The sequence below is a fragment of the Triturus cristatus genome, chromosome 3_2, assembly GCF_964204655.1.
Source record: "Triturus cristatus chromosome 3_2, aTriCri1.1, whole genome shotgun sequence".
NCBI lineage: Eukaryota > Metazoa > Chordata > Amphibia > Caudata > Salamandridae > Triturus > Triturus cristatus.
Window position 1 is genome coordinate 654,699,581 of NC_140584.1, and position 24,320 is coordinate 654,723,900.

General features: G+C 45.3%; 1 protein-coding gene across 1 annotated transcript in view; it reads right to left on the minus strand.

The window, feature by feature from the left end:
* The window catches only part of UNC80 (unc-80 subunit of NALCN channel complex), a 3,271,126-nt gene that overhangs the window by 2,497,665 nt on the left and 749,141 nt on the right, over positions 1 to 24,320 (minus strand). Inside the window, exon 15 of the mRNA XM_085648598.1 lies at positions 20,943 to 21,090. Within this exon, the coding sequence (XP_085504724.1) occupies positions 20,943 to 21,090 (148 nt within the window). The remainder of the gene's footprint in view (positions 1 to 20,942; positions 21,091 to 24,320) is intronic.

The window sequence follows — 24,320 nt, forward strand, 5'->3', positions numbered from 1 at the left end:
TTTACTCAGATGAACTCAGATACCTTTTGCAGTTCAGGGCAAGTAGCACCTCCATAATACCATCCTCCACAATGCCACCCTCCTTCATTGAGAGTGGGACGGAGCTTTGCTTTCTGACATCAGGTATCAGGATTGTGGCAACAAAGATCACTTTGCATAAGGATGCCCTCAAACTCAACGTGCGCCCATAAAGCACTGCTACTAACAGTCCCATTCTTATGCTTACATTGTGATGGCCTGAAAAGCATGTCTGTAGAAGTTCTTTGCTTCTTACAGGACGATCAGGATCCATATCATGAACATTTTCAGCAACCATATGTCATGTGAAGAGGTCAATGCGCAGGTTTTGGAGAAAATGCACTGCTTTCAGTGCAAACACTAACTCAGAAGTGTATTAGTCAGTATATTAGCTGTAGACAGTACAGCTCAGAAACATTAAGAGATAACCACTGTTCTTTGTTTCCTATTAGGTACAGTAGATGGTTCCATTTCGGAAAAACAGGTGCATTAATCTATTCTGAGCCTGCATACTGACATAGACACAGCCCCAGGATATCCAAGTTCAGCTTTCATTCCACCTCCAAGTCAAAATGAAGCTTGGAACTCATGGTCATTAAAGTATGGGAACATGTGTATTTAACCTGTGAAAATGAGCCGCATCCACTAATATGACCTTTGTAAAGCCTCAAAGGAGCTAATTATTGGCCAATGAGAAAAAAAACCTGATAGCAAGTGTAACCTTCCTGTAGGTAATTCATGTGCAACCATAGTTTAAACATTTATTAGGACACTTCCTGAAAATCACCGGTCCTCATGGGCAACAAGACTTGGCAAGGGTCAAAATCTGAAATCTCTCATACGGAGGAACATGCTCAATTGTTGTGAGGTCCAGGCTCGAAGATAGGACCCCATTCTTCTTGGAGAGCAGAAAGTACAGAAGTCTGTGGGAAGCAGCATCCTAAAACAGCAGGGCATAACCAACATGGGAAATCTATAGGGCGCCCTGGTCTGATGTAATCAAACACCAGTTTATTCAGAAAATGGCAGACTTTGCTGAAAATGGACTCCTTAAAGGCCAAAACTTTCTGCAGATCCAGAGATGGCACAGGGAACTCCAAGCATATCTTTTCAGGATCAGAATGAGATAGAGTCGAAGTGGATGCTAATTGTATCACCGATCAGAATGCAGGAGCTAATGAAGCTTTTTTAGATCCAGTCTGGGGGTTGTTAAACTTGTGCCTGGCAGCAGAGGTACTCGAAGTACCAGGTTTCCATGTTCCAGGAGGCACCGACAATTGCCCAGCCAAACACTGCGCTATAAAATGCCACCCCAGGCAAAGTGAAGGCACGTCCACGCCCATCTGAGCTCAGAATAGGCTGGGCTGGTCCAACCCCCTTGGCATTGAATTGTGGGGTACTGGTCCTGCTTTAATAAGTCTCTTACCCAAAACATCTATCTTGGTTAACGGGGCAACTTTGGTCTATTTTCCTTGTGTTTTACCTGTTACTCTGCGTGGTTGTGTGATTATAACATAGTGGTAAAGTGCAAGTTAGGCCCGAGTTCTGAAGGGGCAGCCACAAAGAAATCTGGTACCTTCGATGGCTATATTGAAAAAGATGTGGGCACTATAGATAAAGAAACCCTTCTTGCAGAGAAACGTTTCTCGATAGCCCTGTCACGATCTGATCCATAAGTACATGCCAGCCCTGCGGGTCAGGAATGTGTGGACAGAACTCATGGACAGAACTCATCCCAATAAACAAGCTTCCTCTCTCCCTGCTCAAACTGCCATTTATGCTCCGCCACTACAAATTAAACAGAAAAGAGGGCCCGCACCTAAGAAGACCACTAATTCTATTAAGCCTGCTCTTTTGGGTCCATGATGTCCATGATGTATGAGCGCCTGGTGTGCACTGAGGACACATTAACAACTCTGGACACTAGACTGGATCATAGTGGTCTGAAAGGGCCAATTCTGCAGAACAGAGGCCCCATAGCTCCGTAGAGGATATGCGGTAACCGATTGTGGGGAGGGGTTGGACTGTCACCTGTTTGTCAAGCAAGGACCTTGACTCTGGTTGAGTTGATTTATCTCCCCCAAGTCTGAGGGAAACTGTATTATTCGACACAATAGTGAGGGGACGCTGCCCACCAGAAAGCGCCGTCCATCTTGCTAAGTGAGTAGGGCTAACTCGAGGTTGTAATTCTCAATGTGGCCTTCCTCAGGCTAGTTATCCTGGCTGATGTTCCAATGTTGCACTCTAAAGTAAGTGAGTCCACTACGGATCTTATTAATAATTCAGTACACTTGGTATAGGGGAATTCCAGGCTCCAGGGTTGCTTATTCTCCGATGTTCTAATGGCCAGAAGGGTGAGGTGAATAGCAAAATGCCTAAGGAATTCAAGGGAGATTGTCACTTTTAGAAATCCTGTGGTGGCTAGACATTTGAATGGTACCTTTAAGCAAAGAACCTCCTTGGATTCTTTTATAGAGAACGGACTAAAATCCCCCGACCTATTATCTCTAAGATTACTGTCTGCATCTGTAATCACTTTGCTCCCCTGGCTGATCTTTCTGTTAATGATTTACTCAGCCTGGGCAATGTGATAAATCCTTCTTCCATAAAGGAGCTTAGCTGGGGCTTGGGCTACTCAGCAGGTCATTCTAGCTCATCACTTATCCAGGAATCCACTACTATCCCAAAGGGTAAGGAGACACTAAGACCACCTAAAGAGGTGACTTTAATTACCCATGTGAATTTGGCCCACAATGTGAGAATTTTGTCCTAGGACACTGCGGGCCGTGCCAACAAAATAGGTCATAAACAATGGGTGCATCAGATGCACAAGTATATCACTCTCTTTCAGGAGACTTGGGCCACTGAAGTAGTTAACATGGATGTTTATTATTCTCATTCAGTTCCTGCAGTCCGTTCTTCTGCGGGCAGGGCCAAGGCGGATTTAACAAAGTCACCTTGGACTGCAGTTTCACTCCGATCCCTACTGATAGTCTTTAGTTTCAAGCATTTTAATCCAAGTGGCCTAATAGTATGAGCATTGTTTAAATCAATTTGTATAACGGTTATTTTGACTTAGATCATATTGCCAACTTTAATGATCCACCAGATATTATTTTAGGGTTCAATGAATTGTTGGCCTTTGCACAATGGTTTTCACATCATAATAGGTCGTGATTTTAATGTTAAATTATGGCCAACCTAATGGAAAATGCTGAAACTATGTATGATTGTCTTAGCACTGAGAACAACAGGATACACAGGGAAAAGGGAGGTCAGGACCACTTTCAAATCATCAAATGTTTAATCTCCCAAATGGCATTAATTTTTAAAATCCATTCTACACGACTAAAGTTACCTTTGAGCGGGGGGAGTGTTCTTAAGTGATAGACTATATCTTTGTTAGCCAGGATTTGTGTCATTAGGTGTCTAAGACTCTGTGGCCAGCCATGATAGGGTAGGGAGCATAGGAGGGGGAATAGCAATAATTTTTCGCAACCACCTAAAGGTTCACGTAGAGTCTATCTCGCATTTACCTGCCGAGGCGATGCGTTTTGTGTTGAAAATTAACAAAACTTTTACCCTTCATGGCATACTTCTGTATCGGCCGCCCTTTACTCTAGCCCTACAGACGCTACTTGAACTGTGTACAGATTCCAATTTGCTAATTATGCTGGGTGACTTTAACTATCAGCTGGAACTTAATAACAACTCTGACACTACTAGGCTACTTGATAATCTAGCAGGCTATGGCCTTCTTCAAATAGTGTCGGGACCTACTCACTCTGCTGGTCATACACTTGACCGCATTTTAACTAATAATACTGACGTCACGATGATTAAAACTTCTCCTCTTCCTTGGACTGACCACAAGGCGATCAACCTTAATATTAAGGTCACTCAACCACACCTTCCCATCCTAAACAAATCAGCTAGTCTAAAAATTAGACGATGGAACAAAGTACAAGGGCCGGAATTAGAGCAGGCCCTAAACATTTGTCCTCCCTTACAGGTTCTTGATAACAATGATGCAGCCATCCAGTTTGAGAAACGGATAGCCACTGCAGTAAACCAGGTGGTGCCTGAGAAAGTCATTAGAGTAAGAAGATCCCAGGTGACATCGCCTTGGTATAGACCTGAGCTTAAAAGATTGAAAGCGATTTGTAGGAAAGTCGAGCATACTTGGAGATCTGACTATAGCAGGGAGCATGAGTTTGCGTATAATATAGCACTCCAACAATACAAAGAGGCTATTATAAAAGCGAAAACCACCTACTTTCCTGTAAAGATTGAGGAGGCCAATAACTCCTCTAAGGAGCTTTTTAAATCCATCCAAGTACTATCCAAACCCCAACAGAGCAGTTTATTCAGCCCAGATCAAGCCTTCTGTGATAAAATGGCGAACTTTTTTCAGACTAAGGTTCAACTGATCTATGAAGACCTTCGTAATAACGTGCAGATTGCTGAGAACGGTCATGATGCAGCACTGGCGGAGAAGACACTGCAGTGCCATTTCACTATCTTCAGCTCACTTACTCCAAAAGAAGTCAGCAAAATGTTATTATCTACTGAATCTAGGTCCCCTAAGGATCCAAGTACACCGACCATTATGCACCTGGTTTCCGGCACGATTAGTCTACATCTAACCCCCCTCTTAAATCAAGTAGTTGATTTGGGGACCTACCCGTCGGTCTGGAAAAAAGCTTGTATCAGACCAATTCTGAAAAAGCCGGCCCTAGATCCCTTGGAGGTCAAGAACTACTGACCTATTTCGTGCCTGCCGATTGCAGCCTAAATCCTCGAAAGGTCGATAAACCAGGAGCTAACGCAATACTTAGACATCAACAATCTGCTTGACTCAAGTAAATATGGCTTCCGATCCTGTCATTCGAAAGAGACTGCCCTGGTCATGGCAAGTGAGGAGATTCGTAGACAGGTGGATGGGGGGGGGAGAAGAGCCATCCTCATCCTCCTAGACCTATCAGCAGCATTTGACACCGTGAATCACACGGTGTTAGTGCGGCGGCTGAAGGCAGTGGGGATTGGGGACCTGGCTCTGTCCCTTCTCTCCTCGTTTCTGGACTCTAGGGAACAGACCATACACTTGGAAAATCTGCAATCTGAATCGTTCCTCCTCCCGTGTTGAGTGCCGCAGGGATCTGCTCTGTCACCAACTCTGTTAAATATATATGTCACCCCACTCGCCAGCCTCATCAGAGAGCATGGCGTCTCTATGGTTTCGTAAGCGGACGACTCACAGATTGTCATCTCTGTATCCAAACAATCTTAGTCCACTGCCGCTAGTTTCTATGCTTGTCTGACTTACATCATGAGCTGGATGAATCTTAACTATCTTAAGATAAATATGGACAAAACGGAGGTGATGGAGTTTAGAAACGGCCGGTCCCTGTGGAATCAAACCTGGTGGCCGATAGAGGCTCATTCCATCAGTCAAAGTCAAGAATCCTGGGGTCATCTTTGATGACCAACTTAACTTTGCAACCCAGATCAATTGTGTAACCTCTTCCTGTTTCTTTTTGGTGAAGCTTCTTCAAAAGGTTTTCCCCTTCATTCCACAGAAGCTAAGAAAAACAGTAGTAGTGGCCCTTATTCTTTCTAGGTTAGACTATTGCAATGCACTTTTTATAGGCATTGATAAGGTGTAGAGGGGCTAAATTACAATCAATACAGAATGCTGATGCTCGTTTATTACTAAACATTCGAAAGGCCATTCTACTTCTGCTGCCATCAGGTTACTGCATTGGCTCCCGGTACAGCAACGGATGGAGTTTAAAGCCCTGTGCCTGGTCCATAAGGCATTATATGGCGGAGGGGCAGCTGACTTTTGTAAAGTTTTTCTTGGTATACTCCCATGAGAAACCTTAGATCGACTAACACGGGTCTCATCTTTATCTCTAAAATTCGTAGAGTCAGACAGGGTGGTAGGAGTCTATCTCGCTGTGCAGCAAAGCAATGGAACCAACTGCTTATCACCATGAGACTGCTACCGAACAGGCAAGTGTTTAGAAAACTGCTAAAAACCTGGCTGTTCCCCCCGATCTAAAAGGTCTTAGTACAGCTGTATGCAGTCCCTCTACTCTCACCTCCCAGCGCCAAGACGCCTCGGCATTCGAGCGCTTTGTAAAATCCTATCCTATCCGAGGACCACAATTGAAGAAAGCCCACATTGTGACCACAATCCCTTGAGTTTTGCTTTACACATCTTGAGGTGTGGGGTGGGGCTAGGATTTTCACCACCCAGTCCCTTGAATTAAAACCTCTCTTAGAAAAAGATATGCTCTAACCACCTCCCTTTGGTACTTGCCTGTCCAACACATCAGGACGTGTCAACCCATTTTGTTGCACTGGGACTGGTGGCTAATAATCTGCTGATGAAACCTAACATAGCAGGGCCAAATGGGCACAAGGGGTTTGATTAATCGGGCACAAAGGCCTCAATGCGACCCCACAGGGCCTTCATGGCTGGACCCAGGAATACATTTAGGGCCCGATTCACAGAACTAACTTAAGACAAAATCCTAAACTTACTACCATTTTGGTATTCACAGAAGGCACTTACTCATTTCGGTATTCACAGAAGGCACTTACTCATTTCGGTATTCACAGAAGTTAGGAGTCCTAACTTTAGGACTCCTAAATGCCTTCTGTGAATACCGAAAGTCTTAAAATTAGGATTTTTCTCAGTTTAGTAGTAGTATAGTTAGGACTCCTAAGTTTAGGACTCCTAAACTGAGAAAAATCCTAATTTTAAGACTTTCGGTATTCACAGAAGGCATTTAGGAGTCCTAAACTTAGGACTCCTAACTTCTGTGAATACCGAAATGAGTAAGTGTCTTCTGTGAATACCAAAATGAGTAAGTACCTTCTGTGAATACGAAAATGGTAGTAAGTTTAGGATTTTGTCTTAAGTTAGTTCTGTGAATCGGGTCCCTACGAGTACACCAATGTAAAGTGGAATAAAGACATAAAGACCTTCAGAATGAATCCTGGGGTGAGCTTGTTTTGGCCTGTAGGTTGAAAGATGCTAGAGCTTTCTGGGCAGCCACAATAAATATCAAAGCTGTGGGGGTCAAGTCTAACATCGTTACTACTACCATCAACCAGGAGGCCTTTGTCAGGCACATTAAAGCAATGAATGGATCTATGAGTGCCACGCTGATTGGGGAGGAGGAGGTGGCATTCCCCCTGGTGTTTGAATTCAGGGTAGAGCAAGTGCAGGAGGTAATCAACAGAAGCCCGTCCAAGAAGGCCCCTGGCCCAGGTGGGATGCCCATGGATTTCCACAAATTTGTTCCGGATCTATGGGCCTCTCAGCTCTCCAATTGTTTCAACGCCATCTATAAGAAAGGTCTCCCTTCATCGTGGCGTACAGTTGTAATATAATCCCAGAATTTAAAAAGGGCAACCCTCAATCTCCAGAATGTTGCCATTTGATATCTTTATTGGTATTACTGGTCTAGCTTGTGGGCAGGGTGGTGTTGGAACGCCTCTTAGACTGGGTTAGGGAGGCTAACATCTAGTCAGAAGCGCAGTATGGTTTTCGTGAGGGGCTTGGCACGATAGAGCAATGCCTCAAATTGCACCTGCTGATCAGTAAATACACCAACAACAAGCAGAACTCCATCTGCATTTCCTTCATGGACCTAATCTGCACCTTCCTTGAGTGGTCGAAATTATGACTAGCCTGCATCACTGAGGTTTGGTCTCTCAGGAGAGAGGACAGACTGGTTCACAATAGGGTAAGGGGTATGCCAGGGGTGTGTTTTAGCCCCCCTGTTATTCTAGCTGTATATTAATAGCTTAGGTTCTGCTCTGTCTGCCAAAACTTCTGACTCTCCTTACATGGCAGCAACATGGTCCCTGTACTAATATATGCGGAAAATGCAATCTTATTCTCAAGAACCACAAATGACATAAACATCCAGTTCCATGAATTTGTCACCTTCATTGGCTCTCTTGATTACAAATTGTTCCAAAACTTTTATAATGACATGCAATCTTAAGAAAACCAAGATGTGCGGTGTTAAGGTATAAGGTCACCCAGTGGCTTAGACTCAGGATTTTTCCTACCAAGGTGTTGTTTTTGATGCAAAGAGGATCTGGGGACCGTGTATGGCTAAAGGCTGGCAGAAAGTTATGAGCTCAATTGAATATGTTTTTAACTGGCTAGACGGATTGGAGAAAAAAAAGTGGCTTCTCTATTGGACATAATACAGGAGAAAGTGTCGTTCCATCCCAATGTATGGGTCAGGCATTTGGGGATATACTAATCCTAAAGTATTACAGGATGCCCAAAGTAGAGTGCTGAGGAGATTACTGGGCGTTCCACCCGTAGTAAAGTGCCCCTTTTTGCATGGTTACCCCCCACTTTTTGCCTGATTTCTGATGTACTTTTACTGAATGTGCACTGGGTCTCTGCTAATCAGGTTCCCAGTGCCTGTGTTCTTTTCCAAAACTGTAGCCATGTTTCCACAATTGGCACACCTCTGCCCACATATAAGTCCCTTGTAAAAGGTACCACTGGTACCAAGGGCATTGTGACCAGAGAAGCTCTAAGTGGTGCAGCATGTATTTTGCCACCACAGGGACCCCCTCAACTAACACATATACACTGCCATTGCAGACTGTGTTTTTGGTGCCAACAAAACTCAACAGTCGACATGGCACACATCCCTGTATGCCATGCCCACAAATATGCCTGTGGCATAGGTAAGCCACCCCTCTAGCAGGCCTCACAACCCTAAGGCAGGGTGCAATATACCATAGGTGAAGGCATAGATGCATGTGCAATACTGCCCTACAGTGCCTAAGTCCATTCTTAGACATTGTCTGTACGGGGAAGCCATATTGAGTACATGGACTTGGAGTTTGTCTTTACGAACTCCACAGCTCTGTGATGGTTTTACTGAATGCTAAGACGTTTGGTATCACATTTCTCAGCATAGTCAACCATCACTGATGCCAGTGCTGGATTTATTACAAAATGCACTCAGAGGCCATCTTAGAGATGTTCCCTGAAAAATGACCAACTCCCTCATGTACAGCTGACTGGTCTGCACCAGCCTGCCACACTCAGACATGTTTTTGACCCCCTGAGGTGCGAGTCCTTGTTTTCCTGTGGGTCAGTAACAAAGCCTTTTTGAGGTGGAGGTACTTTTCACTTACCCCCAAGTAGAAACAGCATTCAGGGCAGTGATCCTAAAAGGCTTCCTGCCCTTTGTTATGCTAGCCCGGGCCTCTCCAGCTAGTGGAGATGGCCCCCCCTCTGACCAAGCCCCACATTTGGCGGCAAGGTCGGCGAGAAAATTAGTAAACAGGAGAGGTGCCTCCTCTCTGTGCCAGGACCAATTCTAAGGTGTCTTTAGAAAATCCTCCACATTGGATGGAAGGATTTTAGCCAATAGGATTAGGGGATGCCCCGTTCCAAAAGAAAAGGGATATACAAAGGGTGTAGTCACCCTAAAGTTAAGTAGCCCATTAAATACTACCTGCCAGTACCTATAAGACCCCTAAATTCAGTATTTAGGGGCACTCCTGAACCTTGATCATCAGATTCCTGTAACCTAAGAAGAAGGATGAAGAAGACACCATGAAGCCAAGCCTGAAGAGGACTACTAATTTGGCCCAAGCCCTATAGTCCACTCTCCCGCTTAAAGACTCTGCAAAGCAGACGACTCCTGAGGACAGCGGCCCTGTCCACAAGAAACCTACTTCAAGGACACCGGATCCAGCCAGATCTGCGACACCTGCCCACTATGCACCTGACTTCCACGGCCTGAGTTTGAGTGGATCACCTGTCCAGTGAAGTCTCCGCAGCCATCCTGAACTCGAACCCATCTGTGGCTGACTCCTCCTGCACTCCACAGCCTGCAGCCTCATCCCGAAGGGTCCTCCTGACTGCGACCGGCTTCGGTAAAGAAGTTCCGATATCCAAAGGCACCCCTGCATCCTCAGCCCCCGACTCTGGGGAGCCCAGCTGATGGTGTCCAGGCATCCACCGATACCTCTACTTACCAGCCCAGCTGCTGGTCACCTTCGTCAAGCCTCCTAGTCGGAGCCTGCAGCCTGTTTTTCCGACTGAGATTTACCCTTCATATGCATTGGGTGCCCAACTCTGATTTGCACCCTGCATCCGGCTGCCCCTGTACTACTGGTGGTGGATGGTGGGTGCTGCCTTGTGGCCCCACATGTGCCCTGAAACTGCGGGTACCTACCTGCAACCATCACCTCTTTGGGTGCCCCCTGTCTCCATTGATTAACATTGGGCCTATTGACCTCTGCACCCGGCTGGCCCAGTGCCGCTGGTGGTGCTGTACCTACCTTGGTCCAAACCCCCGAAAACTGGATATATAAGTCGAGTACTTACCTGTAAATGTGCATAACTATTTTCCTCCCATACAATTGCATTGTATTTCTTAACATTGCACTAAAAATGTCTATCTGTTACAACTACTAAGTTACTGCTACTATTGATTGACACCCCAAAGTATTTTCAGTATCATTGAAAAGTATTCCTATTACCTTTGCAAACCACATTCCTACTGTACTTGAAAGTATTTCTAATTAGAAACTGATGCTAACCTTCAACTGAGTTCTCCTTCGTTCTAAAATAAAAGTCGCTAAGTAATATTTTTGAACGATTGGTCTTGGATTTAGTCTTTGAGATGTGTGTAACCATTTCTTGCCTGAGTGTGTACAACAAATGCCTAACACAGCCCTTTGATAAGCCTAACTGCTCGACCACACTACCACAAACGAGAGTAATCTCTTATGTACTTTAACCTCTGTAAAGCCTCTGTGGATCCACTGGACTCTATGCACACTATACCTTACTTTGGTATAGTATGTACAGAGCCAGCTTCCTACACCACTCATATGCTCCATGTTCCTTTTGCATCAGGAACTAGGAGTGGAATAAGTGGAAGATTCCATTACATTGGCCCCTCTTCTTTTGTGGTGCTCGATCTGGTCCAACCCACATGCTTCTTTTAACAAGGAAATTGTTAAGGATTGCTTATCTTGTCACAGAGGCTTGAACATCCCATTTGTTAATTAAGTTAAGACTATACCAATGGAATTGGGTGAGCCGCAGCTATTTTATGAGCCTCAGAATCTATCCAAGTGTGACATGGTCCGGGTAAAAACCTTGTTTATGACGAAAAACATAAATTTAGAGAGGTCACTGAGTGTAATAAAATTTCTGTTAGGGAGTACACTGCCTTACACAATACTTTTGGCCTGGAACCATATCTGGAGTGGATTGATCTCCCCTGGGAGAGAATGTTACACACGTGCTTTCGTGTGGGCTTCGTGAGATGGCATTTGTGCTAACCTCTGGGACAGTTTGGCCATTCCAAAATGTTGTTGTGCCCACATGAAGAATCCTTGCCCCAGAGCTAGTTACATTTTACCTTTTTTTGAAAATTCTATTCTGATTTTAGCAAACGGGATTTAGTACCTATCATATGGAAACATGGCATCCGTAGCTCAGTGGCGGCTCTGGAATCCCTACAATCGTTGGATTTCCCATCAAACTGCGTTAATATATGCTCCTTAAAAAGTGCTATTAATAGGAAGAACTCAATGTTGCTTTAACTAATTGGGGCGTCTTGCTGAGGGGGGCCTGTCGAATTTTCAGAAAATCATTTTATACTTGACTGTACACTTTTCATATGGTTAATCGAACAAGTTACCTACCGTCGTTAACGCTTTTTCTGTTGGATACAGTATCTGCCTGTGGATTCCTCAATTTTTGAATTACCCCTGCACCAGCATTCCACAGAAAATATTTTCTTAGCTCTCCCACGTCGACGAGGACCTCACAATAGCACGCCTCCGCTACCTACTCCATATTACATCAACAGAGCCATGGAAAGACCTCGTCGGCACGCTGACGTCAGTTCCACCTATTTTTCCCGTTCTCTCGAGGCGAACAGGTGGACCAACAACATAATACAAGTATACACAGTATACAAAAAATTCACAAAAATATAAACAGTATATAGGAAAAGAGGAAAAGCGTAAAGCAAAGCATTTCCTAACAACAAACTGTATGGCAAGCAAAAGACATATGAAATACAACAATGTCAAACATTAAGAACTTTTTAGGTACATTCAAGTGGACAACGGGGAGGCGGGTGGGTCGGTGAGGAATCCACAGACAGATATTTTATCCACCAGAAAAAGTGTTACCGAAGGTAAGTAACTTGTTCTTCTGATGGATACATCTACCTGTGGATTCCTCCCCTTTTGAATTGAATCCCCAAGCTGTACCTCTCCCGGAGGAGGCTGCCTACCTCCCTATACCAAAAAACTCTTGCAGCACAGAATGTGCAAAATGGCAGTCCCTCTTAACCTCCGAATCTAAGCAGTAATGTTTCGCGAAAGTGTGGCGGGAAGTCCAAGTTGCCACCTTACATATGTCTACTACAGGTACACCTCTAGACAAAGCAGAAGAAAAAGACTTAGCTCTGGTAGAATGAGCTCTAATACCTTCAGGCAACTCTTTCTCGGCCAAGGTGTAGCAGATCTTGATGCACAAGATGATCCACCTGGAAAGTGTTCGTTTGTGGACAGCTGTGCCCTTCATCTTCCCAATATAGCCAACGAAGAGCTGGTCATCCAGTCTTAAGTTTCTGGTTCTGTCCAGGTAGAAGCTGACCGCCCTCCTAGGGTCCAGGCAGTGAAGTCTCTCCTCCTCCTTGGAAGGGTGAGGGGAAGGATGGACGGTAGGTAAAGTAACTGACTGTCCAAGATGGAAAGGAGTAACCACCTTAGGCAGGAAAGCAGACCTGGTCCTGAGAACCATCTTATCTGCATGAATGGTTAAAAAAGGAGGTTTAAAACTAAGAGCCTGAAGCTCACTTACCCTCCTGGCGGAAGTAATAACAATCAGAAAAACTGTCTTGAAAGTAAGCCTAAATGGGTAACTATGAAGAGGCTCAAAAGGAGAACCCATCAGGAAAGTAAGTACTAGAGTCAAATCCCAGGCGTAATGAAAGGAGTGGAAAGAAACCTATTGGTGAGGCCCTTAATGAACCTCATAACAATGGGGGACTTAAATAAAGACTGCTGGTCTGGCAAACAGAGGAAAGTCGACAAGGGCGACAAGTAACCCTTTACCATAACCACAGCACAACCTTGGAGAGTGAAAAGCCAAGTACATCAGATAAACAAGCCTTCAAACAATCAATGGACCTCTCTTCACGCCATTTCACAAACTTGGACCACCTAGAGGAATAAAAAGATTTGGTGGAGTGTCTCCCGGATGATAAAATAACATCCACCACATCCGGTAGGAGAGAGAAAGAAATCAGGTTGCCCCGTTCAAACTCCAGGCATGAAGGTGCAAGCTCTGGATGTGGGGTGTAGAACATGCCCCTGTGACTGCAAGAGGAGGTCTGCCCTGCGAGGGAGACGGAGCAGAGGGTACGAAGAGAGATGAAGTAGATCTGTGTACCACACCCTTCTTGGCCAATCCAATCAAATTGACTTGGGCCCGATCTTTGCAAATCTTCCTCAGAACTCGAGAAATCAAGGGTATGGGAGGAAACACATAAAGGAGTTTTGAGTTCCAATCCAATTGAAACACATCCCCCAACGCTCCCTGCATCGGATACTGAAAACTGCAGAATGACGGGCAGTGCGCATTCTCCTGAGTGGCAAAAAGGTTCAACCGAGGAAACCCCCACATCCGGAAGATGGGATGGACACCCTCCGGATGAAGCCGCCACTCCTGACCGGCCAAGTACTGCCAACTGAGACTGTCCGCACGCACATTTAGAACCCCAGCCAGATGATTTGCAAACAGACAAATCTGATGGACCTGAGCCCAGGCTTAGAGTCGCAGAGCCTCTCTTCAGAGACGATACGACTCTACCCCTCCCTGTTTGTTTATATACCACATCGCTGTAGTATTGTCCATCAGGACTTGATTCGAGTGACCACAAAGGGAGGGAAGAAAGGCCTTGAGAGGCAAACATATAGCCTGCAATTCCAGAATGTTGATGTGAAGCAACCTTTCCTCTGGATACCAAAGACCCTTGCTCTCCAGATCCCCCAGATAAGCAACCCACCCTCGAGTGGAGGCATCCGTGAACACTGTGGCCACCGGTGGAGGAGGTTGAAAAGGCTGAGACAGGTTGCCTGGCACACTCCACCAAGACAGCTCTGCTGCAGAGTCTCTGGAGATTCTGACCTTCTCCCCGAGATCTCCATTGTGCTGATACCGCTGCCTGCGGAGGCACCACTGGAGTGTCCTCATGTGCCAGTGTACATGGTTAACCAACAGTATGCAGGAAGCTAACAGACAGAGCAGGCGTAGAACCTTGAGGACTAGAACAACCGCTCCATCGTGAAACAAAGAAATCCTCTCCTGGACGTTAAGAATCCTCTGCGGAGGCGGGAAAGCTCAACAAACAGTAGTGTCCAGTACTGCCCCTACGAACAGGCTGCGCTGAGAGGGCACCAGGTGAAATTTGGGTACATTTATCGAGAAAACAAAGTTGAACAACAGTTGCGTTGTTACTTGCAAATGATGCAGCACCATCTCTGGTGATTTTTCTTTGAGCAGCCAGTCGTCCAGGTAGGGGAAGACCGGAATACCCGCCCTTCTGAGATGTGCTGCTTCCACTGCCAGTATTTTTGTGAAGACCTGTGGTGCAGAAGTAAGACTGAACGGAAGGACCGCAAACTGGTAGTATTGAGACCCTACCGTAAACCGGAGATACTTCTGATGCGACTTCAGAATAGGGATGTGGAAATACGCATCCTGTAAGTCGATCAACACCATCCAGTCTTCCTGCTGCAGTGCCTGATGAACCTGAGCTAGGGTCAACATCTTGAACTTTTCCTGTCTGAGGTAAAAACTCAAAACCCTGAGGTCCAGGATTGGTCTTATCCGATCGTCCTTCTTGGGGATCAGGAAATAACGGGAGTACCATCCTTGACCCCTTTCCTGCTCCGGAACCACCTCTATCGCACTTTTCTGCAGCAAGGCAAGAACCTCCTTCTGCAAGAGCAGTAAATGATTCTCTGAACACCAGCCCTGGCGAGGAGGGTAAGGAGGAGTAAACTCTTGAAAAGGTAGGGTATACCCATTTTCTACAAGATTCAAAACCCAACGGTCTGAAGTAACCGATTTCTAATCTTGGAGAAAATGGGACACCCGGCCCCCTACAGGACCAGCATTCTCCAAGATGGGGGGTATAGAGTTGCTTTCCCGTGGTACCGGTGGTGGGGACATGGGAGGAGGAAGAGGAGGAAGACTGTTGTTGAGAGGCTCCCTGCAGACAGCCTCAACCTTTTCCTCTGTACGACCTGTACAGAGGGTTCTGCTGCTGCTGTGGCCGCTGACGGCCTCGAAAGGAAGCCGTCTTCCCAAAGCCTGGATACCTTTTGTATCCATAGCCCCTGGGTTTGGACTGCAGGCCCAAGGATTTTCATTGGCCTACTGTCCTTGAAGCACTGCATAGCAGAATCTGCCTTCGTTCCAAACAATCTAGATCCATCGAAGGGTAGATCGAGCAAATTAGCCTGTACATCTGGTGAGAAACCTGAAGACCTAAGCCAGGCATGCCTCCTGGTAGGCAGCAAGGAGCCCATCACCCTGGCAACGAGTCTGCAGTGTCCAGACACGACTTAATGACCTGACGGGCTGCTGCTTGTGTGTCTGACAGCTCTTCCAAAAAATGAACAAGGTCATCTTCAGGTAACTTAGGAGCTACTTGCTTGACAGAGTCCATCAGTGCATGAATGTACCTTCCTAGCAAACACGTGGCATTTGTTGACTTCAGAGCCATACTTGCAGATGAGAACACCTTTTTGGCAGACTGCTTCAGCTTTTTCGAGTCTCTATCTCATGGGGTGGCAGGGAAGGATCCAGTAGACTACTTGGAACAAGAAGCCTGAACCAACAAGCTTTCTGGCAAAAGATGGGCAGAAAGGAAAGCAGGATCACCAGGAGCAGGCTTATACCGTCTTGCCACTGACCTAGATACTGCAGGGGCAGACAAGGGCTTCTGCCACACCTCCATAATTGGCTCCGCCAACGCCTCGTTGAAAGGCAAGAGTGGTTCAACAGAAGAGGAAGGAGAATACTACACTTCAGTCAAGATATTCAACATTACCTCAGTCGAGGGCAACTGAAGGTCCAACAGGTCCGCGGCCTTCCTAATGACTGAGTGATAAGGGCAACGTCCTGTTTAGGCAAGGCCTTCGGAGAAGAAAACTCCCACTTCGGGGAAGTATCCAAGCCACTGGCCTCCTGTAAGCCCTCAAAGTCATCCACAGAGTCACGGATCTCCTCTTTGCCATGTTCTTGCTGGTACTCCTCTTTGTCCAGCCGCTTTTGCACTTCCCTCCTGGAACGCCGCTTCAGGATCGGCATCGGCAGCACCAGCCGCGGCGTCGGTGACAACGCCGCCAGCGTCAAAGGAGGACCTTCCACAGTGGGCAACAGCGCCGCCAGAATGCAGAGATTGAGGTATCGGAGTCGAAAACCTCGCTGCCGGAAACTGCCATGATGGAGCCGTCGGCATGAAAGGTGCCTGGGCATACTGCTGGGCAAATACATTGAAACCCAGTAGTCTTTGTGAGTATTCAACCACAATGCTTTGCTGCAACTGGCAAGTTGGCTCACCAGTGAACAAGGCTTTAATCCAAGCCAAAACGCGTCAGGACAGAAAAGATCTAAATGCACTTTATATCCTTGAGGTCTTGGTGTGCGGCACTCTTCTTTGTGTATGGAGGAAGAAGATTTGGTGGAAATTCAAACCGGGCACTCTGTCCCAGTGCGCCGAGGCCGCCCTGCTGATGTTGAGGCTCCCCCATGCGGAGTAATTAAATTGATGGAATACTGGTCCCCTCCCCACCCGCACTACACCGTTGAGAAAAGGTATGGGATTGTCTAATCTAATAATTGGAGGTGAGGGCGTGGCAAGGGATAGCTAAAAGACAAGGTTGTTTTACATGGGACCACAAGCAATGCAAGAGCTATTTTGAAACATGTATTTATTTGATGACTACATCAAAACCCAGTAGTCTTTGCGAGTATTTAACCACAATGCTTTGCTGCAACTGACAAGATGGCTCACTTGTGAACAAGGGTTTAATCCAAGCCGAAATACATCAGGACAGAAAAGATCTAAATGAGCCTGCCATTTCTTTGTTGATTTCCTTGAGGTCCTAGTGTGCGGCGCTCTTCTTTGTGTATGGATGAAGAAGATTTGGTGGTGATATATATACCAACATTCAAGAATGCTGAAATAGGTAGATTGTACCTAGAGAACAATTGTTTTATGGTTGGAAATGAAACCTACAAACAAGTTCGCGGAACAGCCATGGGCACCTGCTTCGCCCCCAGCTTTGCTAATTTGCATATGGGCTGTTGGGAGGAGCAGGTGCTCCGGGTTGATCATGCCAAGGAGTGGAATGAGAATGTGCTTTTTTGGAAAAGGTTTATTGATGACCTGTTTGTGGTCTGGGAAGGATCGGTGGAATCTGCAAAATGTTTCATTGGTCAACTTAACAACAACATATTAAATTTGAAATGTACAGATACCATTAGTAGGTCCCAAGTAACGTTTCTAGACCTTGAATTATATTTAGGAGATAAAACACTACATACATTCACATTCAGGAAAAACAAGGCAGGTAATTCAATTCTACATGCGAATAGCTTTCATCCAACTAGATTAAAAATGAGCATCCCTTATACTGAGCACCCAGGATGAAGCGAAACTGTAGTGAGAGACAGGCACTGGAGGATGCTCTGAAAAGCTTGACCAGGAGATTCTTGGACAGGGGTTACCAATATCATGTGATTAATCAAGCTCTACAGAAGGTCAGTGGTATTAAACGAGATGTCCTAATTAGCCCAAAAGAAAGAAGGGAGGAAACGAAAAGGCAGGACATTGAGGAAATCACCGGGTACAGTGCCTACCACACAAGGGTGAGAGACTGTGTGAGTAGGCACTGGCACCTGATAGGAAGTAACCCAATGCTCAGTACAGTGGTGAAGCGCAGGCCACAGGTGACATTTAATGAGCTAAATCCATGAGGCAAGAGCTGGTGGACAGCAGTCCGGAACTAATAAAACCAGAGAGCTGGCTGAGGGCGGATCCAGGTTTTTATAAATGTCAAAAGTATAGAGCCTGTACAATTGCCCAAAACACCAAATCAGTCATGTACCAATTAATGGCAAACCCATGGAAAATAAGATGCTTTCTGAACTGCTGGAGTGACCATGTAGTTAACATTTTACAGTGCTCCTGCCCAAAGTTATATGTAGGAAGCACCATCCACATGGTCCATGTTCGTATAGTCCAACACATGCGAGCAGTCAAAAACAATGATAAAACTTATCCTGTGGCATGCCACATAAATGAGATTCACAAGGGCAAATTTGAAGGTCTAACTTATTTTGCAGTCGATCAGGTGGCTAAAATGAGAAGAGGAGGTAATAGAGAGAGAAAATTGCGACCGTTGGAATCAAAATACATAATGCTGTTTAACACCAGAATCCCGTCAGGATTAAAAACAGACGAGGATTTACATGTACATTTAGGCCAATAGTAGTATCCAGATCAGATGGCTCATTTTAACAACAAGCTCCCAAATTCTTAACAAAATTGACAAATATAAAAGACATGTTGAGAGAAAGTTGCTCAATGGTTGGATGTAATTGTATGATTTTAGCTTTTGGAGTCAGGATGGTAATATGATTAAATATTATTATAATCAACTTTATTTATTTATACATATAATTTTAATTCCTAGGTGGGAGTCATTAGAGAATATGAAAGGAGGTCATTGTGAAAGTAAATTTTAACTTTTTAAATTTTGAAGTTTTGAATTTTAAATTTCAAAAGGCACTAGCACTTTTCATATTATTCCATGGTAAAATATGGATCAGAAGGTAGAAAACAATGTATTAATTGGTAACAAAGCACTTGCACTTTATGATTACATGTACTGTACTGACCACATGTCAGAACGTGCACCTTATAGTAGGCAATGAAAGAAGCACTTGCATCTTGCCATACAGATTGGTTGCACAGTTGTTATCACTTATATATTAATTATGTAAGTGGAACATATTAGAATGGCTATGCTTGTTTACAATGCACTTGCACCTTATTTGAGTTGACCCGCCAGGCAAACCTTTTTGGATGTTTTTAATGTTTGAAACATTTGAAATATGTATGATTTTAATATGTATTTTATGACATTTTATGTTAAATATGCACATTTTAATTATTTATATCATGTGTATATAGAATATGGGATTCTAGATCCACCGAACATAAAATAGGTGGCTTGAATGAAAGCGGTAGGATGATTTAGGCACTTGCCAAAATCCCCAGCCAGAATGGGAATCGAGGTGTGGGAACATTTTGAGCATTGACTGTACAATGAATATATAGGAAATGTAAGACTCAGACTTTTTGAGAATTACTGAAAGAGTTTTAAAATGAATCATTAGTGCAAAAAAATAAATTTAAGAGGATTGTAAAATCTCCAACACGGTAATTTTATCATGGTTGTTTTAATCACGAAGTGTTGCAGAGTCTGTTTTCCATTGCTATGGAAATAGCGGCCCACGTGATCGGGAGCTTGTGATTTTAAAATGGAGTTCTGGCAATGGTGTTTATTGTGTGAGCAAGCCTGCTGAAACAGGCGAAAAGCGTTACCTAGAAATAAACAAGAATGTTTAAATCGAATTCGGAGTCCCTGTGTCGGTATACGGGATCTGGAGGGAAACTGGAGTTGGTGTATATATATATATATATATTTATATATATATATACACACATTTGCATGTTGTTTTACCGGATTCATCGGGGAAAGCATTTCTCTTAGAGAGTGTTGCACTAATAAAACCCCACGCTTTATTCTGAAAACTGCCTTTTGATGTGCCTCATTTCATGAGTGTGAAGCTGTGGAGCCCGCATTCCAGGTGCTTTCTTGCTTCACTGAGTGGCTCTGCTGGGGAGTGCTGAACTTCTTTTATTTAGGAGTGTTATGCAAGACAGCTGAGTTTACTGTTTCCTGCAGTTGCTGCCAGTCCTCCATATTTCTGCGGATAGTGGAAAGGTTCCTAGTATTCTGTTTGTCAGTGGCCCTCTACATTCAAGGACTAATAAATTGTCTTACAATTATTTGATTATTATTCAACATAAAACACTAGTACTATATTAATCATTGTGACTCATTTATTGTAAATATCTGGATCGCACTGAACTGAAGCTCTGCACTGCCAATACCAGTACCACAAAACATAATTTTTTCTGTCTCATGCCTGACCTCCAATTTTCCTGGGGTGCTTAAGACTGCTGCAGGTTAGAGACTTGGGAAGGGTGAGGATACTCATTGGTTTCACTCCCCGGAATCTCAAAATCTGACAGACACGGGTGCTAAATTATTACCTACAACCCCCACCTATCTAGGGCACAATAGTAGGTAAGATCTTGGCACATAATAGCAAATTATTTTTTGTCACTTCTATGGAAAATAATGTATTATTCATATTTGTGTAATATTTAATTAAAAGGTATTAAATAAACAAGCATATGTTGCCAGTACTGAGAATATAAATCCCAGGTATTGTAGTAGAGCAGCTAAATGTATTTCTAAAGTGGAAATTAAATTCTCGGATCCAAACTGTAGAATAGACTGTTTTCAGAATCTAGCTGTCTTGGAGACCTGTAGCAGTGAGTTGTGAAACCAAGCAGCACACTGGTAATACAAGAAGCTGACATCATGTTGACTCTGGGATAACACTCTGAGAACCGCTTATGAAAATGGCGTCATCATTTTAGACTGTTTCCTCATCTACCATATCCTCAGCATGAACAAATTTGAAGAATATCACAGCAATGCAAATTCTAGGCAATTAAACTTACTGTCGGTAACAGGCTCCATGCAGAATCCTAGTAAGGCATGCAAAAAATCCACCACATTATTGAGGGAATCCTTGTTTACATAATCTCGCATAGTTTGGCGGAACTGTGCCTTATCCAGTTTGTATAATTTTGTGAGACAGTTCTGAGCCTAAGAGAAAGACAAATTTGTGAATGTTATCAACAGGATCTTGCTAGCTTGCATCCACTTACATAAACAATTGTCTTCATAATGTGCCAGAACACATGCAGAGCAATCAGTTTAAAAAGTGTCATACTTGGGGGAACACTGATTAAACACATAAAGTAAATCACAATTACTATAATAGAACATAAGTGTCAATGGCATGGTAGACATGCTACAAACTACAGTTCTGGCATATCTGAGTTTATAAGCTAATCCACTTCTTCTGACCTTCCAAGAACATGTTATTGTACATTTTTGGAGGCCTTTTCTCATAACCAATCACAGAATTGCTACCAAGATAACTCCAATGGTTTCACCCTCCAATGCCACATCACTATCAATCTTTCAATCAAACAAAGGATAGGATCACATGATTAGTGACGCAAAAGTTTCCTATAAAAACACTTCCAGGTAGTTCAGTCTTTAAACACAGTTTACTAATCAAGTGTATTTTTAATTCTGAAGGATTTATTTTTCCTCTGCAGATTCTCTAAATTTGAAATATTCCAAACCATTAGATTGGGAATCAGGTTCCTCTTCAACTCAATACATCACCTCTGCACTAGTTTCTTGCAGTCTTTAGTACGTTCGACTACAGAGAGAGCAGAAAGATTTCTAGGTGATTGAAAGGCGATGAGGGTCTGATAACGAATCAGCAGTCATAACTTTTCAGACGATAAGTAACATATTCTTCTAATGGCTACTAACGCCTAATAATTCTACATCTTTACAAGATTTCCCAGCAAAATCTTACACTTTATTAAGGAAAGTCTTTGTGTAAACTAAATAAAATAATGATCTTTAAAATCAAATGGTAAACCTGTTAGTTTTTAAACCATACCACTATGCTTCCAAACTGTACAGTCAATAAAGAAGCATTACATACCTGTAACACCTTTTCTCTGCATTTCTGCTGCCAATCTTGTTTACCTGCCCGACGGGACGTTACCAAAAGCCCGAGAGGAACCCCTGGAGGGGCGAGGGTCCCAGGGGCACGCCGCATAGCCCGCATCACCAGCCACAATCTGGGGAGGACTGCAACTCCCAGAGTGCTTCATTCGCCACACAGCTGCCATGAGTGCCGCGAGCGAGGGGGAGGCGTGGTCATCGTGCTTATAGCGCTGCCTCTCCCACCACGGCACGGGATGCGCGCGGGACGACGTCCGGACGAAGCCCAGGGAGGGCCCGTCTGAGCCCGTCAGAGACTGGAGGAGTCTGGGCTGGGCCACGGTATTGACATCTATATTGTGACATCTGGACGTCTTACGGTTTATATTGCATATATTGTGACTTCCCACCTGGCTGTTAGTTTTTATACTGTACACTTATAAGCAGCCCCCCCACAGGAACTTGGTTAAGTAAAAATCTAAGAACACACCTATCTGCTCCAGGGATATAATACAGTAAGGGGGAGAGGATGAGCAAGCGAAAATCCCTTACGGGGCAGGGGATGGTTGGGACCCTTGATGCCTTCTTGCAGAGGGCTGAGTCGATCCTAAGGCATGAAATCACACTAACGGAACATAGGCTATCACTCGAGCCGCAAGACGGTCCTCTGCGCCCACTAATTCACTATTCAGAAGCATTAACTACTACTTTAACGGGACCCCCAAAATTCGACCCGCTTAAAGAGGCCCCATTGCTCACATTGCCCCTGGGGGAGGATACCCCGCCGATGCTATCAGTTCCATCCTCAACTGTGCAGGAAGTACCTAACCAGGTCATAACAACTAAACCCAATGTTGGAACGAGAGGCCAAAAAACGAAGATCAGTCAGGGCAAAGGATTAGCGCCTCCATCAAAAAAAAGACAAGGGCAGGGACCTAATACTCATAAAACATCGTGCCATAGGCAAAATAACTCAGGGATAGACCCAGAAAACGTAAGTTTAGCCACTTCAGCAGCGGCCCACGAGAGCATAGGGGCCACCCTTGTAACGGGGGGGACGGGACACCTGACACGATTCAGTTAGATTTCTGGGAAAAACTAGAGGGCATTTTTTCAACCTTAACTAGACCTGTGTTAACTAAGTTATCTGCCATAGAAGAAAGGCTACAGGGTCTAGAAGGGGTTGTCAAACGTTCACTGGAATTCCCACATCCACCTGTACAGTTATGCCATGAGACAGAGCTCACTGCCAATAACTCTCTGGGTCTCTCGGGCCCGAGCACTCGGCACAATCAATCAATCAATCAATCAGTGACACTTGTAAAGCGCGCTACATACCCGTAGGGTCTCAAGGCGCTGGGGGGGGGGGGGGAGCCGCTACTGCTCGAACAGCCAGGTCTTCAGCTTCTTCCTGAAGGAGAGGTGGTCTTGGGTCAGGCGCAGGTCGGTCGGGAGGGAGTTATAGGTCTTGGCGGCCAGGTAGGAGAAGGACCTTCCTCCTGTAGTCGCTTTTCGGATGCGGGGGACGGCGGCGAGGGCGTGGTTGGCTGATCGGAGGTGGCGTTTGGGAGCGTAGAAGTTGACTCGGCTGTTGAGGTAGCTCGGGCCTTGGTCGTGTAGGGCTTTGTGTGCGTGGGTGAGGAGGCGGAAGGTGATTCTTTTGTTGACGGGGAGCCAGTGAAGGTCTCTCAGATGTCCGGAGATGTGGCTGGTTCGTGGGATGTCGAGGATGAGTCTGGCTGAGGCGTTCTGGATCCGCTGGAGTCTTTTCTGGAGCTTGGCGGTGGTACCGGCATAGAGGGCGTTGCCGTAGTCCAGTCGGCTGGTGACGAGGGCCTGGGTGACGGTCTTCCTGGTCTCGGTGGGGATGCACCAGAAGATCTTCCGTAGCATGCGTAGGATGTTGAAGCATGCCGAGGAGACGTTGTTGACTTGCCTGGTCATGGAGAGGGAGGAGTCCAGGATGAAGCCCAGGTTGCGTGCATGGTCTGTCGGTTTGGGTGCGGTGCCCAGGGCGGGGGGCCACCAGGAGTCGTCCCAGGCGGAGGGAGAGGAGCCCAGGATGAGGACCTCCGTCTTGTCCGAGTTCAGTTTCAGGCGGCTGGTCGTCATCCACTCGGCTACCTCTTTCATCCCTTCGTGCAGGTTGGCTCTGGCGGCGGCGGGGTCGTTGGTCAGGGAGAGGATCAGCTGGGTGTCGTCGGCGTAGGAGATAATGCTGAGGTTGTGTTTGCGTACGATGGCCGCGAGGGGGCTCATGTAGACGTTGAAGAGGGTGGGGCTCAGAGATGATCCTTGGGGGACGC